The 20,643-nt window shown below is 42.8% G+C and overlaps 1 protein-coding gene across 1 annotated transcript in view; it reads left to right on the plus strand.

Moving 5' to 3' along the window:
* ltbp3 (latent transforming growth factor beta binding protein 3) overlaps positions 1–20,643 on the plus strand; it is a 225,859-nt gene that overhangs the window by 80,146 nt on the left and 125,070 nt on the right. Inside the window, 2 exon segments of the mRNA XM_084320781.1 lie at positions 5,561–5,724; positions 7,110–7,215. Coding sequence (XP_084176907.1) covers positions 5,561–5,724; positions 7,110–7,215 — 270 coding nt within the window.

The following is a 20,643-nucleotide window of genomic DNA, read 5'->3' on the forward strand; positions in this document are numbered from 1 at the left end:
TTTTTTTATTATGTTTTTTCCCCTCCTTCTGTTTCCGATTTTTCTCCCATCCCACTGTTAGTCGTTATGCCAATTCCCAACCCCCTTCCTGGTTGTTGCGCACTTTCCCCTACTGTTGGTCCGAGAGGCCGGAGACTGTCACATGCTTTCCTCCGACGCATGTGCAGCCAGCCGGCAGCCAGCCTGGCCGTGCAGATTCTCACCAGGAGAGTGTAACGTGTGGAAGGTCGCACTACCTCTCTCCAGATCCTACCCTTGCTGAGCAGGCGCCCCGACCGAACTGTAGGGGTCGCTGTCCACAACGCCCAGGACCCACCCACGGCTCCCCTCCCCCTAACTCAGCCAAACGAGTTAGTATAGCGATCAGCCCGAGCCAAGGCAATGCTGACTCTCCGGGAGTCGAGACCGCAGCCTCTTGCATTGGTGACGAGCACAATCTCCGCTACGCCACCTGACCGCCTGAGTTAGTTGGTTAAGGTTAGGGTTAAGGTTAGGGTTAGTTGGTTAAGGTTAGGGTTAGGGTAACAGCCTGCTGGCGCGATTGTTAGGAGTAACGTGATTGCTGCTGGAAAAAACTTTAGTGGCCAACAGTGTTAATTTTGGCAGCTATTTTCATTTTAGTTTTAGTCTTAGTCATGTGTCAAGTGCTCCTTTTTCGTTTTCATCATATTTAGTCATCTTCATTTATTTTTCGTTTAGTCAGTTTTAGTCAACTAAATGTCTGAGCATTTTAGTCTTAGTCAGTTTTTGTCTCAATTTTGTCTTTTTTGTTTTAGTCTAGATTTAGTCGACGAAAACAGATGACATTTTTGTCTATTTTTAGTTAATGGAAAAAAACTTCAGAAAGTCAGAAATAGTCAACATGGAAAATGTTCTGATTTAAATTGCGTATTTATTTTTTAACCTAGGGGAATCTGAGTCGGCGGCACAAGTGATACACAGGAAGTATATGTTGGTGTAGACATGGTCCAATGTATTGTTGCTCCTACAGTATATGTTGGTGTAGACATGGTCCAATGTATTGTTGCTCCTACAGTATATGTTGGTGTAGACATGGTCCAATGTATTGTTGCTCCTACAGTATATGTTGGTGTAGACATGGTCCAATGTATGCATCAAAGAGAGCATTACGGATGTGGTGATGTTGTTTCTGACCAGAGAGACGACGCTGAACTCTGTCTGTCTTCTGTTTGCTGTGTCTTTCCTTTCTCTCTGCCATGTCTGTCCTCTCTCTGCTGTGTCTGTCCTCTCTGTCATGTCTGTCCTCTCTCTCTGCTGTGTCTGGCAGCGGTTTATTCTATAACAGGATACTGTAAACTAACCTAAGTAAACAGAACACACATTAGTACTAGTAGTAGTACACACTGATTGAATCTGCTTGCATAAAACATATAAAATCACATTCTGAGGTCAGTGTTAAAGTGCCACATGGAAGAGGTCTGGTTAGTGGTTAGAGTTAGAGGTGGTCTAGGTCTGGTTAGGGTAACTTAGGGGTAGTTAAGCATTCATTATAATTTATTATTATTATTTAGATAGATGGATGTAAAGGGCCGCTAGACCAACTCTTAACCCCTATCCGGACCTAGACCACCTCTATGTCACAACCCTAACTTAGGGGTTAAAGTTTTTACAGCTACTGTTTTATATATACTGTTTTTTAGTAATAACTAGAAAGTAATGGTATTTATTCAACAACAGGTGATTGTATAGATTAGTATTAGTATCATTAATTGACAACTAAGCTCAATGAGTTCACCCACGGAATGGTTGTTGGTACATTGGTTCCACACGGACGTTAAACGTTGTTGCGCACTTCCTATCCAGAGGGCTCCGGTTCAGTTAGCTCCTAGCAGAGGATCTGTTGTGATTTTTAATGCAAAATAAATATTCAACATTCTCTTTTGAGACTCAGACTCTTATCATTTGGCACTAAAAGCTAAACATTGTCACCGGTATGGCTGTCTGCATACTAGCGACATACTAGCGTCATGTCCAAGGGGTGTACTTGTACATCAAGCTGCCTCACGCTACGGAAACAGGAGATAGGCTCCTGCCCCATGTGCCGTTACAGCTCGAGAACCATTGGTTCTCAAAGGCAAATGGCTGTCTGCATTATGTCATTAATTGTGTGCGAGAGTTCGATCAGTTAGCCACGTTAGCGTGAGCTAGGTTAGCCACTAGCTAACGCGAGCTAGATGGAAATACAAACAATGTGGTGAATAAGTGATTTACCTTGGAATACTCCTTTGCCAACTTGCTGTACTTTGCTTGCAGGTCTGCAACTGGATTATGAATAGTCCCAACTTTAGCCAAGGTAACGTTCAGCTAAAACTAGCTTTTCAAATAGCTCTACAGCTAATGCTAATAACACAGAGCTCCCGTCAGCCGTCACACTGTTCTGTCGGGACGATGGCATTAAGAAAAGTTATAATTAGTTTGTCTCGTCTTGTTTTAGTCAACAATATCAACATACATGAAGAGAAATTTCGTCCTGGTGTTTGTAAATTATATTTTTGTGTGCTCAGTTGTGGTCAACGATATTTAATAAACTATTTGGTCTCGTTAGCGTCACATGGTATTCAATAACGTGACGTCACGTCTCGTTGTCGTCATGAAAAAAACCTTCGTTGACGCACATCTTTCGTCATCAATTTAGTCAACAAAATTAACACTGGTGGCCAATCAGATCGTGCAAACCAAACGTGGAAGTGCAACTCCGTTAGGGAAAATATACACGCAACCCTAACCCACCCCCAACACACACCCCCCTAACCCTAACCTTAACCCACCCCCCAACACACACCCCCCTAACCCTAACCCTAACCCACCCCAACACACCCCCCCCCCTAATCCTAACCCACCCCCCAACACACACCCACCCTGCCCCTAACCCTAACCCACCCCCCAACACACACCCCCCCTGCCCCTAACCCTAACCCACCCCCAAATACACACGCCCCCCCTAACCCACCCCCCAACACATCAACATGTTTCTGAACTGAGATCTGAGATCAACGTGTTTCTGAACTGAGATCTGAGATCAACGTGTTTCTGAACTGAGATCTGAGATCAACGTGTTTCTGAACTGAGATCTGAGATCAACGTGCTGCAGTGTTGAGTGTACAGTATGTTAGTATATTAGGAAGAGACACTAGAGGACAGTAAGAAGGTTAGTTGTTAGTTGCATACTACTATATACAAAATAAATAGGCCTTATCAATTTAGAAAGTACCCCCCTGCCCCCCCCCCCCCCTGTGCACGCCCTAGGCAGAGAGAGAGAGAGATAGAGAGAGGGAGAGAGAGAGAGAGAGAGAGAGAGAGTGAGTGAGATAAACTCACAGTATAATAAGTTACTAATCTCCAACCCACTTGTCAGACCAAAACAATGAATTGTGAATGTACACATTCAGAAGAAATCACATATTCTACCTTTAAGCGTTAACTAAGTAACGCTTGGGGGGGGGGTCGACAGTGGCTCGGTAGGTAGAGCAGTTGTCTGGTAATCCGGAGGTTTCCGGTTCGACTCCTGCTCCCCCCCCGGGCAGCGTGTCGAAGTGTCCTTGACACCTAACTGCTCCCGATGAGCAGGTCGGCACCTTGCATGGTCACCTCCGCCGTCGGTGTGAGAGTGAATGTGTGAATGGGTGAGTGAATGGGTGAGTGAATGGGTGAGTGAATGTGTGAGTAGATGTGAGAGTGTGTGAGTGAATGTGTGAGTGAATGTGAGAGTGAATGTGAGAGTGAATGGGTGAGTGAATGTGTGAATGGGTGAGTGAATGGGTGAGTGAATGTGTGAGTGAATGTGTGAGTGAATGTGTGAGTGAATGTGTGAATGGGTGAGTGAATGGGTGAGTGAATGTGTGAGTGAATGTGTGAGTGAATGTGTGAGTGAATGTGTGAGTAGATGTGAGAGTGAATGTGTGAGTGAATGTGTGAGTAGATGTGAGAGTGAATGTGTGAGTGAATGGGTGAATGAATGGGTGAGTGATGTGTGAGTGAATGTGTGAGTGAATGGGTGAGTGAATGGGTGAGTGAATGTGTGAGTGAATGTGTGAGTAGATGTGAGAGTAAATGTGAGAGTGAATGGGTGAATGAATGGGTGAGTGAATGTGTGAGTGAATGTGAGAGTGAATGGGTGAGTGAATGTGTGAGTAGATGTGAGAGTGAATGTGTGAATGAATGGGTGAGTGAATGTGTGAGTGAATGGGTGAATGGGTGAGTGAATGGGTGAGTGAATGTGTGAGTGAATGGGTGAGTGAATGTGTGAGTGAATGGGTGAATGGGTGAGTGAATGTGTGAGTGAATGGGTGAATGGGTGAGTGAATGGGTGAGTGAATGTGTGAGTGTGTGAGGAACAAGTTGTAAAGCGATTTGGATAAAAGCTGTTACATAGATGCAGCCATTTACCATTTATTTACCACTTACTAAGCACATATTGTCATCTCTCCTCTGTCTTTTCTGTCTCGCCTGCTTGTCTCTCCTCAGTGCAGATTAATGTACGTCTCTCCTCTGTCTCCTCTTGTCTCTCCTCAGTGCAGATTAATGTACGTCTCTCCTCTGTCTCCTCTTGTCTCTCTCCTCAGTGCAGATTAATGTACGTCTCTCCTCTGTCTCCTCTGTCTCCTCTTGTCTCTCTCCTCAGTGCAGATTAATGTACGTGTCTCTTCTGTCTCTTCTGTCTCCTCTTGTCTCCTCAGTGCAGATTAATGTACGTCTCTCCTCTGTCTCCTCTTGTCTCTTTCAGTGCAGATTAATGTACGTGTCTCTTATGTCTCCTCTTGTCTCTCTCCTCAGTGCAGATTAATGTACGTCTCTCCTCTCTCTCCTCTGTCTCCTTTTGTCTCTCCTCAGTGCAGATTAATGTACGTCTCTCCTCTGTCTCCTCTTGTCTCCTCAGTGCAGATTAATGTACGTCTCTCCTCTGTCTCCTCTTGTCTCTCCTCAGTGCAGCTTAATGTACGTGTCTCTTCTGTCTCCTCTTGTCTCCTCAGTGCAGATTAATGTACGTCTCTCCTCTGTCTCCTCTTGTCTCTCTCCTCAGTGCAGATGAATGTACGTCTCTCCTCTCTCTCCTCTGTCTCCTCTTGTCTCTCTCCTCAGTGCAGATTAATGTACGTCTCTCCTCTGTCTCCTCTGTCTCATCTTGTCTCTCTCCTCAGTGCAGATTAATGTACGTGTCTCTTCTGTCTCTTATGTCTCCTCTGTCTCCTCTTGTCTCTCCTCAGTGCAGATTAATGTACGTCTCTCCTCTGTCTCCTCTGTCTCCTCTTGTCTCTCTCCTCAGTGCAGATTAATGTACGTGTCTCTTCTGTCTCTTCTGTCTCCTCTTGTCTCCTCAGTGCAGATTAATGTACGTGTCTCTTATGTCTCCTCTGTCTCTGCTTGTCTCTCCTCGGTGCAGATTAATGTACGTGTCTCTTATGTCTCCTCTGTCTCTGCTTGTCTCTTCTCGGTGCAGATTAATGTACGTCTCTCCTCTGTCTCCTCTTGTCTCTCTCCTCAGTGCAGATTAATGTACGTGTCTCTTATGTCTCCTCTGTCTCTGCTTGTCTCTCCTCAGTGCAGATTAATGTACGCGTCCACCACGCCCCCGAGGCCTCCGTGATCATCCATCCCCTCGACCAATCGGACGCCAAGCCCCCCCACAAGGCGGTGCCCCGCCTGACCCCCCTGAGGCACAAGCCGAAGGGGCGGTGCTTCCAGGAGACCACGCCCAAACAAGCCGTGAGCCGAGACCTTTGTTTACTTTCTATCTCTTCTCCCATCCCCCAATTTAGTCATCGTGGCAACTCCCTCCTGGCCTGAATGAATGAATGAATGATCATTATAGGGCTAGTCGACTAATCGATCGAAAGGAACCGTAGTCGACTGCCAACCTTAGTCGAATGCAAAACAAATTCAAAAAGATTCACATTTTTATAATTTTTTTTAATTTTATAAAAAAAAATTAATCATTCTTTCCAAAAGCAAAGAACGCTAATGACGCGTATACCAGCGAGACTAACTGCCTAAGAAAATGGGCACAGAGGCACTGAAAGAGGATTTCACACACACTAGACAAATATCAAGATGTTTTTTTATATTTTATTTTTTTTGCATTCGGGGGGGGGGGGGGGGGGGGGGGGGGTAGTCGACTATCGGCATATTTCTTCTGTCTGTCTGGGGAGGGTGTAGACTACCACATGTCTCCTCTGCCGGTCTGGGGAGGGTGTAGACTACCACTCCGATACATGTGGAGTCACCAGCCGCTTGAGGAGTTTCACTGGGAGAGCTTAGCGCGTGCGGAGGTCCATGCTATCTCCCCCCAGGTACCCTCCTTGCTGAACAGGCACCTCAACCGACCAGTAGGAGTCACTGTTGCAACGACCAGGACTCATACCCCACCAGCTTCCCACCCGCAAACACTGCCAATTGTGTTCGTCGGGAACACAAGCTGGAGTCTCTGTGGTGGTAGGAAAGTATTTAGACCTCTACACTACCCAGCCGCCTCGTCATTTTACACTCAAAGCAGATGGTTGCTCGAGGGTTCTTTGTGGGATAAATGGTGCCTTGCAGAGCCATTACTATTTCAAGCAGCATTTGAACCCATGGAGATTGAGCGGTATAGAGGAATGCGGCTTAAGCGATTCCTATTCTGGAACAGAACCATACGCCAGCCACCTTACTGGGTCCACAGACTGACATGGTTATGACTGAACAGTGTGGGAAATATAGCATGAATGGTCCTTTTCATATTAAGCATAAAGAAATATCTTCATATTGTATATTTTCTATGGATGAGCTAAAATAGAAGTACAATAATGTGCTGCAACCTTTTTTCTTTGTGAAGGTTTTTTTTGGGCCATATATCACTCAGGTGAACCTCAGTTTGGTTCATTGATTCTTTTAGTTTGTTTCACAAGTGGTTCTGCATTTAGGCAAAATTCCTCATTCTATCTGTCTGTGTGTCTGTCTGTCTGTCTGTCCCTGTGTCTGTCTGTCTGTCTGTCTGTCTATCTGTCTATCTGTCTGTCTGTATGTCTGTCTGTCTGTCTGTCCCCGTGTCTCTGTGTCTTTCTCTCTGTCCCTGTGTCTCTCTGTCTGTCTGTCCCTATGTCTCTCTGCTTCAGTGTAGCAGTACCCCCCTCCCTGTCCTCACCAACCAGGAGGATTGCTGTGGAAGTGTCGGGAACTCCTGGGGACAAAATAAATGTTACCAGTGCCCCAAGCTGCCATGTGAGTTACACTGATTTCAAAATAAATGTCACCAGTGCCCCAAGCTACCATGTGAGTTACACTGATTTCAAAATAAATGTCACTAGTGCCCCAAGCTGCCATGTGAGTTACACTGATTTAAAGAAAAGAAAAAAGGATTGTATTCACCTGTCATTGTTTGTCTATTGCTGTTCCTCACAGTGGCGTCGCGTGGGTAAAATAACAGGGGAAGCCAAAAAAAAATTATAAAAAAAAGATTATTAAATATTTTTATTAATATTTTTTTTTTTTTTTTTTTTTTTTAAGTCAATCAGTCACCATGTACACTACAGTATGGCTCGGCGGCCAGTCAAACTTTCTTTTTATTTATTTAACAGATTGCAGAATGGGTACAATACAGTACGGCTCAATACACACAATTTTATAAGGGGATGCAGACCAGAGAAAGACGTTTGTCTTGTTTACATCAGGGTCATTAATACTGCTGGAGCATTGGTTCATTTTTGGTCAGATTTTTCCTTGCACGATTTTGCGCGCCGCGTAGGAGCAAATTCGAGACACATATTCGGTTGCAAAAAGGTGTCCCACGGTCTCCTCTATGGCCGTGAATATTTTCACGCGGATCGGAATCACAGCGCGCCCGTGGGACACTTTATTCCACGCTTGCGGCTTTCCTTTTCTAAGCATTTTCGGGGCTACATGTGAATGAGTAAAAGTTGCGGGACGGCCAGATGTTTCCACGATAGAAAGCTCGCGTTGGATCCCATAATAGGCTCACTTAATACAGCATTTTTAAAATCACGCAACATTTTCAGGGTCGCGAGCTGACCTTTTCCCCTCGTTTTCGATGATGGAAGTGATTTAGGAAAAGCTTCGGCACGTCGAGAGGTACCCGTGGATTTAATCTCGCGAGGATCGGGGCAATATTCGGCCCGTGGGAGCAGTCACGGGTTAATACAATGTTTAGAGTGCAGAGGGGAGGTGTGCAGAGGGGAATCCACACTCATGATTCTTCTCACAGCCCCGTTTTAAACTTTTAGGGTGTGGCAGTCAGCTCGAATCTGATTGGCTAGGATCGGTTTTGGACTCTAGATACATGAATCACATGGTTGAGGCTGGAGAAAGAGACCTACCCCCTGCCTCCTCTCCTCTATAGCTGCAGTGAGCACAGTGAGTCTGACAGTGTGTTAGAGGGAGTGAGAAGGAGAAGAGCGAGACATTTAAAAAAAATAAAAAAAAATACCACAGATGCACAGATGAAAAATAATGTAAACTATATTAAAAAAAAATTATATATAACTTTTTTTTTTTTTTTTTTCATATTTCATATTTGATATTAATTCATATTTTAATAGGGAGGCCTGGCTTCCGTTGGCTTCCATAAGGATTTGCCACTGGTTCCTCATGGCAGGTATTTGACTCTGAACCAGATGTGCTGCTATATGTTTCACCTGGAATCCATCCGTTCTGCTTTGCCAGCTGTCATGTACTTTAGATCGATTGCCACCTTGTGTGAACCGTTGGACCAGCAGGAGCGGCAGCTTGTCTTTATGAAACTAAACAACGGAAATAACAAACGCTGTGCATCAAGGAGGCATGGTTTCTCCATAGAGCTCCACTATACTTTTAGTCAGAGGAGTGTCATGGTTTCTCCATAGAGCTCCACTATACTTTTAGTCAGAGGAGTGTCATGGTTTCTCCATAGAGCTCCACTATACTTTTAGTCAGAGGAGTGTCATGGTTTCTCCATAGAGCTCTATTATACTTTTAGTCAGGGGAGTGTCATGGTTTCTCCATAGAGCTCCATTGTACCATTTTAGCGCCGCAGCTCAGCGCAGGCAGGGGGCATTCTGGTGCTCCATCTTTTTACTTTTGTTCTGCATATTTTACCCCCAGCCGAGAGGAGCCAGTCAAGTCTGTTTTAAGCTCAGATGATGTTTCTTCTGGTCGTTTACAGTAAAACCTCTTCAGTCTTATGATGTTTACAGTAAAACATCTTCAGTCTTATGATGTTTACAGTAAAACCTCTTCAGTCTTATGATGTTTACAGTAAAACCTCTTCAGTCTTATGATGTTTACAGTAAAACATATTCAGTCTTATGATGTTTACAGTAAAACATCTTCAGTCTTATGATGTTTACAGTAAAACCTCTTCAGTCTTATGATGTTTACAGTAAAACATATTCAGTCTTATGATGTTTACAGTAAAACATCTTCAGTCTTATGATGTTTACAGTAAAACCTCTTCAGTCTTATGATGTTTACAGTAAAACCTCTTCAGTCTTATGATGTTTACAGTAAAACATCTTCAGTCTTATGATGTTTACAGTAAAACCTCTTCAGTCTTATGATGTTTACAGTAAAACATTTTCAGTCTTATGATGTTTACAGTAAAACCACCTCAGTCTTATCCTACATGTCTACACAGTAAAAACCTCCTGTGATTTAAATGCTTATTAAGCTTATTTCTGTATGTACACACTGTAGATTGTAGACGAGGGAACCCTCAGTTGCCTTTGGAGTTTAAATAAAGGTTTTTAGATGAGATCCACTGTTAACCCCTCGCTCCCACAGCGAGCAGACAAGACGAGGTTTGAGATGAGATCCACTGTTAACCCCTTGCTCCCACAGCGAGCAGACAAGACGAGGTTTGAGATGAGATCCACTGTTAACCCCTCGCTCCCACAGCGAGCAGACAAGCCGAGGTTTTAGATGAGATCCACTGTTAACCGCTCCCACAGCGAGCAGACAAGCAGAGTTCTGCTGAGAACCTGACGGGAGACAGCCATGTGTTTACTGAAACACCACGTATTATTCCCAAACTCTTATTAGAGACACACTGCTATTTGATACTCTGCTTATTAGAGTTCTTCTGGTGGGCTCTCTGGGTACTGCAGCAGAGACAGAGACAGACAGAGAGAGAGAGAGAGAGAGAGAGAGAGAGAGAGAGAGAGAGAGAGAGAGAGAGAGAGAGAGAGAGAGAGAGAGAGAGAGAGAGACAGAGACAGAGAGACAGAGAGACCTTTAAAAAAGTGAATATCAGGAAGGCAGCAGGACCGGACGGCATCCCCGGCCGCGTCCTAAAAGTCTGTGCCGACCAACTGGCCCCGGTATTCACTGACATATTTAACCTGTCCTTGGAACAGGCTGTCATCCCCACCTGCCTGAAGAAGTCCACTATCATCCCTGTATCTAAAAAATCCAAGCCTGCTTGCCTCAACGACTACCGCCCTGTAGCTCTCACCTCCATAGCCATGAAGTGCTTTGAGAAGCTAGTAAAGGGCTCCATCTGCTCCTCCCTCCCCATCAACCTGGACCCCCTGCAATTTGCATACCGCCCCAACAGGTCCACGGAGGACGCCATAGCCCATGTGCTGCACACAGCAGCATCACACCTGGACACGTGAATATTAAAGGCAACCAACTTGTGTTCAGCTTTTCGTTCAGCGTTTCTCTGATTGGCCACACGGCCACGTGACCGCCCTAGCACACGCCCTTATCCGCGCTGAGAGACGCGGCAGACGTGGCAGAGAGTGACCGCGGCCGCGCATGCGCATGAGGCTCCCCCAGGTGCTCTGAGAGGTGCTCGAGAGATGCCTCTCCCTCTGAAAGCCCATCCACGCTGTGTATCATAGAGCACTGGGTTTTATCACTGGAGATACATTTCTCACTCACCATTGTATTTTATATGAAAATAATTGTAAGTAGGTGAATTCTACACATCTGACAACGCCATCTGACAATATTTACATTTTTTTACATTTAGTCATTTAGCTGACGCTTTTATCCAAAGCGACTTACAAGTTCTGTACGACAAGACAGCAAGAAGGGTACAACTCTATCAGCTGAGTAACAATGTTCATCAAGTGTTGCGTGTTACAGTGTAGGTTAGTTTTTTGTATAAAAGTATTCTGTACTTCTGTATGACAACTATTAAAGAAACTTGAACTTGAACTTGAAACTTGAGACACAGAGAGAGAGAGAGACAGAGAGGGAGAGAGAGACAGAGAGAGAGAGAGACAGACAGACAGACAGACAGACAGACAGACAGACAGACAGACAGACAGAGAAAGAGATAGACAGACAGTGAGAGACAGAGAGAGAGCGAGAGAGAGACAACAATGTGCAAACACAGAAGCACGATTTGTGAGCTGCTGTGACAAGAAAAGGACATCCAACGGAATACAACCACCATAAAGACTGTCACTCATACAAGCAATTCCTTCTGTAATGTACTGATTTCTTTTGTTTTCTCTGTTTAATTGTTTTGTTTTGTTTGGCTTTGGCAATGTAAACATATGTTTTCCATGTCAATAAAGCCCATTTGAATTGAGAGAGAGAGACACACAGAGAGAGAGAGAGAGAGAGAGAGAGAGGACACTCCTTCAACACCCTCCAAACTGGTCCAGCAGCTGAGAGAAAGCGTATCTCTCCTGGAGCTGGAGTTTACTGAATTTAAAGAGAGGACTCTGGCCAGGCTGACTGAGCCCTGCACCATTCAGCAGCTGGGAGAAGAGCTCCGTCATCTGAAGAGGAACGGGGAGGAGACCGCTTCAGAGCTGAGGGAGACCCAGAGGACGGTCATGGAGCTCACAGAAACCATGCGGGAGCTAGAGCAGGACAACAACACCCTACAGGCCCGGATGAAAGCCATGAAGGAAGATACAAACAGCCGGGAGGAGTCTCTACGCAGTGAGATAGAGGAAGTAAAGCTACAACGACAAGAAGAAAGAATACATACATTCCCCCCCGATCAAAAGCAGTCCTCTGCTCCAACACTCACCACCCCACCCCCCCCCTACTGCCAAACCAGAATATACCCCCCCCCCCCTGACCCCACTTACCCCTCCCAGCCTGACACCCAATGACATACCTTTGGACTCAGACCCCCTTCCAGCAGCCCAACCTCCACCCGAGCCACGGCCCCAGTCCACCAGACCAGCCCAGCCCGAAGCCCAGGTAGTCCTCCTCATGGACTCCAATGGCAAATACCTGGACACAGCACGCCTCTTCCCAGGCCTCAAGGTGACAGCCAAGCGCTGTCGGAACACAGGCCACGCCATGGAGCTGCTCAGACAGGACACTCTAGGGAGCCCCCAGTACATGGTGGTGCACACGGGTACAAATGACCTCCACTATCTACAGCGTGGAACTGCTGAAGCAATGACCAGGGTGGCTGAGAAGGCCTCCAGGGAGTTCCCACACACCAGAGTAATCATCTCCACCCTCCTCCCCAGGATGGACACCCCTCCATACATCATTCACGAAATCAACATGGAGACCTCAAGAAACTGTGCTGCCCTCAAAAATTTCCACCTGGCCCACCACACAAACATCGGCAGATGGGACTTTAATAATGATGGGCTACACCTAAACAACGCGGGAGTGAGGACATTTGCAAAAACATTAAAGGATGCTGCCCTCGGACGCAACCCCAACAGACCCAGTCACACACCGGCCTCTCCGAGAAAGCACAGGCCCATGAGATACCCACAAGGAGTCACCCCACAAACCTATGCCCCACCTATACCCCACCTTTCCACCCCACCCAGTGAGAGGAGATATCCCCCCAGCCGACCCCTCAACCGCCCCCAGCCCACACCCCACCCTTCCAACCCACCCAGTGAGAGGAGACGTCCCCCCAGCCGACCCCCTCACTGTCCGCCGCAGGAGATGACCTATGCATCCGCCCTGACCAGGCCCCCCCCCCCCACCCACATCAGAGCTGAATGAGATCAAACAAATGTTATACACGCTATGCAGTAAACTTCTCACTACAAGCTAGCAATCGACCAAAAGAAAAGCAGGCCAACTGCCTGCTGTCGCCTTTGTTGTTGTTGAATTTATTCTGTGATGTTCGTCCATTGACTGAATACCTTTATACCCTATAACCTTTATACCTTTGAACACCTTTATATATATTTTTCATTGACTGAATACCCTTATACCTTAGTTATAACCTTTTATACCTTTATATAATTTTTGTACAAAATGCAATCATTTGCCATTAGTTGCTGGAACATACAGGGTCTTTGCTCTTCAACATACGGCCTTAAGAGTAGAGACTCAGATTTTTTACAGGCTATAACAAACAATGACCTCTTAATCCTAACTGAGACATGGTGCAGAGAAGATGTAGACACACACTGCCCTCCTCACTATAGAGAAGTCATTTTGCCATCGAATAAAACGAAACATATTAGTCAGGGCAGAGACTCAGGGGGATTGATAATTTGGTACAAATCACAACTCCACCAGTCAATACAGATTCTAAAAACCGGGAACAATCATATTTGGTTAAAACTAAATAAAGAAGTAATCCCCTCTCAGAGAGACCTATTTATCTGTGGAATTTACGTACCACCCACTGGGTCTCCATATTACTCAGACGACATCTTCTCCAACCTTGAAGCAGAAATATGTCTTTACCAAAGTCAAGGTCATGTGCTTGTTTGCGGTGACTTCAACGCCCGAACGGGAACCCACCCTGATTTCACCAGTACACATGGAGACAATTTCATATCTGACCACACCATATGCAACCATGTAAACCAGTCCCCTAGAAATAACCATGACACTTCCATAAACAAAAATGGAAAGGATTTATTACAGCTGTGTAGAGGACTGAGTCTCTACCTTGTCAATGGGCGTGTGAGAGGGGACTCACAAGGAAGGTACACTTACTGCTCACCCCTTGGCAGCAGCACAGTAGATTACATGATAACAGATCTGGATCCAGTATCCTTCAGTTCATTCACAGTCAAACCCCTGACCCCACTCTCCGACCACAGTCAGATCACTGCATACATGAAAAGAACTGAGTCGCTCAAAAATCCCCCTACACAGCCCAGTAAACTATACAACATCCCCAAATACTACAGATGGTCCCAGAACAGCATGCAGGACTACCAGAGAGCCATCGCCAGTGATGAGACACAATCACTGTTAGATACGTTCCTAGCCATGCCATACTCTAACAGTGTTGAAGGAGTAAACCTAGCTGTAGAACACATCAATTATATATTTGAAAGAACTGCAACAAAGTCCAAATTAAAACTATCAGGTAACAAACAGAGAAAAACTAAAAAGGACCAATGGTTTGACAAAGAATGTAAAGCTCTTAGAACACAGCTAAGAAAAATATCAAACCAGAAACACATAAACCCACAAAATGACACCCTACGCCTCCAATACTGTGAATCATTGAAACACTACAAAAAGACCATCAGAATTAAAAGGAACAATCACGTAAATAAACAATTGTGCAAAATAGAGGACTCTCTAAGCTCTAACTCCTTCTGGGACCACTGGAACTCATTGAATAAAGATAAGCCGGAAGAAATGGCTATCCAAGATGGGGATGTTTGGACAAACCACTTCACATCACTCTTTACAACTGTACCCCTAAATACAAAAACGGAAACCAGCCAGATATGTGAAAAATTACAAAAATGGGAAAATATCATAAAGGATAATCAAAACCCTTTAGACTTCCCAATCACAGAACAAGAGCTGAAATCAAAACTCCAGTGCCTTAAAGCTAGAAAGGCCTGTGGTACAGATGGCATATTAAATGAAATGATTAAACACAGCTCTGAAAAATTCCAATTGGCTATTTTAAAATTATTCAATTTGACACTAAATCTAGGCTATTTTCCTGATGTCTGGAATGAAGGACTCATAACCCCAATTTTCAAGAGTGGAGATAAACATGACCCAAAAAACTATAGGGGTATCTGTGTGACGAGTAATTTGGGCAAACTTCTATGTAGTATCATCAACACCAGACTCATAGAATTCCTTACAGAACACAGCGTTCTAAGTAAAAGCCAAATCGGATTCTTACCAAATTATCGTACCTCTGACCATATATACACTCTTAAAACCCTAATTGACATTCACGTAAAACAGAACAAAAACAAAATATATTCCTGCTTTGTCGATTTTGAAAAAGCCTTTGACTCAATTTGGCACAAAGGTCTTTTCTTCAAAATTCTAGAAAGTGGTGTTGGAGGAAATACATATGACTTGATCAAATCCATGTACACAAAAAACAGATGTGCTGTTAGAATTGGAAATAAAAGAACAAATTTCTTCACCCAGGGTCGCGGAGTCCGCCAGGGGTGCAATTTAAGCCCAACATTGTTCAATATATATATAAATGAATTAGCAAAGTTATTAGAACTTTCTACTGCACCCGGTCTGACTCTGCACGATACCAATGTAAAATTACTGATGTACGCAGATGATCTGGTTCTGCTGTCAGCCACTAAAGAGGGTCTACAACAGAACCTAGACATCCTCCACCAGTTCTGTCAGACATGGTCTCTGAACGTAAACATGAAGAAGACTAAAGTCATGATCTTTCAAAGGAGACACGAGTCTCAGAGTTCACATAATACATTTAAATTAGGCACACACATATTAGAAAACACAAAAAGCTACCCATATTTGGGATTGAAAATAAATCATAATGGAAACTTCAATATGGCTGTGAATGAATTGAAGGAGAAGGGAAGAAGGGCTTTTTATGCCATCAAAAGGAAAATTCCAATTGACATCCCAATTAGGACCTGGCTCAAAATTCTAAATTCCGTAATAAATCCAATAATATTATATGGCAGTGAAGTGTGGGGTCCATTAACTAACCAAGATTTCCCAAAATGGGAAAAACACCCATTAGAAGTACTGCATGCAGAATTGTGCAAAAACCTACTTAAGGTCCACAGACACACTGCCAATAATGCATGCAGGGCAGAACTCGGCCAATACCCCCTAATCATTCAAATTCAAAAGCGAGCCATAAAATTTTACACACACCTCCAATCAAGTGACCCCCACTCCTACCACTACAAAGCCCTTCAGAGCCAAGAGATGAACCCAGATAAGAGTCCCCTCTGCCAGCTAGTCAGAAATCTCTGCCCACAAATGCCTCAGGACAGATACCAAAAAATCTGGCCCAACCAAATAACCTCAAAACAAAAAGAAAACTATATAGAATATTGGAACAAATCAACCAAATCTCAAAGTAAATTAGAATTCTATTTGACCCTAAACAGAGAGTACACGGTGGCAGAATACCTGACCACTGTGAATGATATAAAATTAAGAAAGACATTGACACGGTACAGACTGAGTGGACATAGTCTAGCCATAGAAACAGGCCGTCACAGGCAGAACTGGCTGCCCAGAGAGGCCAGGCTGTGTTCACTTTGTCATCAGGGGGATGTTGAGACAGAACCTCACTTCCTACTATACTGTGAGAAATACAAGGATCTAAGAGAAGTTTTCTTTTATAAAATAAATAAAATTGATCCACAGTTTATCCATCTCCCTGATAATCAAAAGCTGTTATATATATGTGGGGAGAAAAGTCAGTGTACAGTATTAGCTGCAAAATATGTAGATGGTTGTCATACAATAAGAGAACAAGCCCTGTAAATACATGTATCTGGGTGGCTACATCTGTAAAATGACTACCCGATTGAATGATTATTTCGTAATTTAATATGTTTCTGTTGATTGTTTTACTTATTGCTAATATTATGGTATGTTTTATTGCTTAATAATATATATGTTATTGTTTGTATGTTGGACTTGCTTTGGCAATAAGTATGTTGATATTTCATGCCAATAAAGCCTATTTGAATTGAATTGAATTGAATTGAAAGAGAGAGAGCGCGCGCCAGGATGACATCATCAGAACACAGCAGGCATTTCCCCTCCTCTCCCTCTGTACCTATGAAGTCATGGCCCCGCGACTGGCTCGTCTGTGAATGTGTGCAGGAACCTGTGTCTCTGAGAGGGTGAGGAGGCAGGGGGACAGTGAGACAGAGACAGACAGAGAGAGAGAGAGACAGAGAATGACAGAGAGAGAGACAGAGAGAGACAGAATGGCAGAGAGACAGAGAGACAGAGACAGGGTAGAGAGACAGAGAGAGAGTAGAGAGAGACAGAGACAGATACAGAGTAGAGAGAGACAGAGAGAGAGAGACAGAGACAGAGAATGACAGAGAGACAGAGAGAGACAGAATGGCAGAGAGACAGAGACAGGGTAGAGAGAGAGACAGAGAGAGAGTAGAGAGAGAGACAGAGACAGATACAGAGTAGAGAGAGAGAGAGAGAGACAGAGACAGGGTAGAGAGAGAGACAGAGAGACAAGTCAAGTCAAGTCAAGAGTTTTAATTGTCACGGCATACAGGTATACAATGAAATGCGGGTGGTCTTGCCCGCAACGATGTGCAATACAGTGGTACATATAATAGAATCAAAAGAAGAAACAACATTGTGCAGTAACAGATAGCAGGTAACATGGAGTGACATCTCGGTATCTGTACATAGTTATTTACAGCGCATGTGTGACATGCTAGTTAGCTTTGGTAGTGCAATACACTGTTCCTGTTATTCTAATTTAAAGTGACCTTTCCTTTGGCCATAAGTGTGCGTGTGTGCGACATGAGTGTGTGCCCGCTCATGTAGAGAGAGTAGAGTAGAGAGAGAGACAGAGACAGATACAGAGTAGAGAGAGACAGAGACAGGGTAGAGAGAGAGACAGATACAGGGTAGAGAGAGAGACAGAGAGACAGAGACAGGGTAGAGAGAGACAGATACAGGGTAGAGAGAGAGAGACACAGACGGGGTAGAGAGAGATACAGAGACGGGGTAGAGAGAGACAGGGTAGAGAGAGAGACAGAGAGAGACAGGGTAGAGAGAGAGAGAGAGACAGAGAGACAGATACAGGGTAGAGAGAGAGACAGAGAGACAGAGACAGGGTAGAGAGAGAGACAGAGAGACAGATACAGGGTAGAGAGAGAGACAGAGACGGGGTAGAGAGAGACAGAGATGGGGTAGGGAGAGACAGAGAGATACAGGGTAGAGAGAGAGAGAGACAGAGAGAGAGAGGGTAGAGAGAGAGAGACAGATACAGGGTAGAGAGAGAGACAGAGAGAGAGAGAGAGAGAGAGAGAGAGGGTAGAGAGAGAGACAGAGACGGGGTAGAGAGAGACAGAGAGCGACAGAGGGTAGATAGAGAGTCAGACAGAGACAGACAGAGTGAGAGACAGAGACAGAGGGTAGATAGAGAGAGACAGACAGAGAGAGAGAGAGAGAGAGAGAGAGAGACAGAGTAGTATTGTGTTCCTGGCTGCCTGGAGGAGGAGGTCATCGTCGTCGATTGAATTTCAGGAAAACCTCTGTGTCGCTCCGCATGCCCACTGTTTCCATCCTACTATTATTCCGTCTCCCTTCTCTGACTCAGACACAGTGAGGCCGCGGAGACGGAGAGGGAGGTCTGGCTGCTCCTTTAGTCTTGTTGTGGGCCGCGTCCGGGCCTCCGTTCACGCCGCGTCCCGTCTTCCTCCATCTTAAAGATTAAAGATCAGAGAACAACCTGACCATGACGCCACAAAATGGCCACCGCTCGGCGAGAGCGGTCTTTCAACGCTCTAGTCTAGGGTTACCGGAATCAAAGAATAGAAATCCCAGGAAACATCTGGAAGAAATAACTCCCATGGAAAGTGTATAAATATATATATATATATATATATATATATATATATATATATATATATATATATATATATATATATATATATATATATATATAGACGGAGAGACTAGGGGTACGACAGGCAGAAGGGTCTGGTCTGTGGTTGCAGACCTAGTCAATTCTTAAGCACTGCCACACCATCACTATATTTGATTGTGGAGCAGTTCTGTGTGTGTGTTTTTTTTTGCTGCAGACAGTCGTATCTATTTCTGAGCGCTGCTCCTTTCTGGATCAGGAAAAGAGAGTGGAAATTGTGAGGCTGGGTTGGTGTTATTATTATTATTATTATTATTATTATTATTATTATTATTATTATTATTATTATTATTATTATTATTATTATTATTATTATTATTATTATTATTATTATTATTATTATTATTATTATTATTATTATTATTATTATTATTATTATTATTATTATTATTATTATTATTATTATTATTATTATTATTATTATTATTATTATCATTATCTTCACCAATCTGCCCTCTCTTCAATATATTATTATCTTTACCAAGCTGTCTGCCCTCTCTTCATAATATTATTATTATCTTTACCAAGCTGTCTGCCCTCTCTTCATAATATTATTATTATCTTTACCAAGCTGTCTGCCCTCTCTTCAATATATTATTATTGTTATTATTATTATTATTATCTTTACTAAGCTGTCTGCCCTCTCTTCATTATATTATTATTATTATTATTATTATTATTATTATTATTATTATTATTATTATTATTATTATTATTATTATTATTATTATTATTATTATTATTATTATTATTATTATTATTATTATTATTATTATTATTATTATTATTATTATTATTATTATTATTATTATTATTATTATTATCTTTACTAAGCTGTCTGCCCTCTCTTCATAATATTATTATTATTATCTTTACTAAGCTGTCTGCCCTCTCTTCAATATATTATTATTATCTTTACTAAGCTGTCTGCCCTCTCTTCATTATATTATTATTATTATTATTATTATTATTATCTTTACTAAGCTGTCTGCCCTCTCTTCAATATATTATTATTATTATCTTTACTAAGCTGTCTGCCCTCTCTTCAATATATTATTATTATTATCTTTACTAAGCTGTCTGCCCTCTCTTCATAATATTATTATTATTATCTTTACTAAGCTGTCTGCCCTCTCTTCAATATATTATTATTATTATTATTATTATTATTATTATTATTATTATTATTATTATTATTATTATTATTATTATTATTATTATTATTATTATTATTATTATTATTATTATTATTATTATTATCTTTACTAAGCTGTCTGCCCTCTCTTCATAATATTATTATTATTATCTTTACTAAGCTGTCTGCCCTCTCTTCAATATTATTATTATTATTATTATTATTATTATTATTATTATTATTATTATTATTATTATTATTATTATTATTATTATTATTATTATTATTATTATTATTATTATTATTATCTTTACTAAGCTGTCTGCCCTCTCTTCATAATATTATTATTATTATCTTTACTAAGCTGTCTGCCCTCTCTTCATAATATTATTATTATTATCTTTACTAAGCTGTCTGCCCTCTCTTCAATATATTATTATTATTATCTTTACTAAGCTGTCTGCCCTCTCTTCCAGGCACGTGCACACATAGAGCCCAAGGGGTGCTTGAGCACCTGCCCTTTTGAGCCTCATAAAAAAGTGCCCTTTAAAAAAAATATATATATAATTTTTTTTTACCATTACGAATATAGACTGCCCTTCCAACTGAAAAATGTCAAAATATTAGGTAAAGAGAGAGAGATGCCCCATATTCCATTGCAGTTTGCACGGCCTCCTCAGCGTGCCTCTCCGCGGACCTATATATTTTATGCATAGCGTGCGTGGGTGGT

The sequence above is a fragment of the Notolepis coatsorum genome, assembly GCF_963971535.1.
Source record: "Notolepis coatsorum genome assembly, chromosome: 8".
NCBI classification, from domain to species: domain Eukaryota; kingdom Metazoa; phylum Chordata; class Actinopteri; order Aulopiformes; family Paralepididae; genus Notolepis; species Notolepis coatsorum.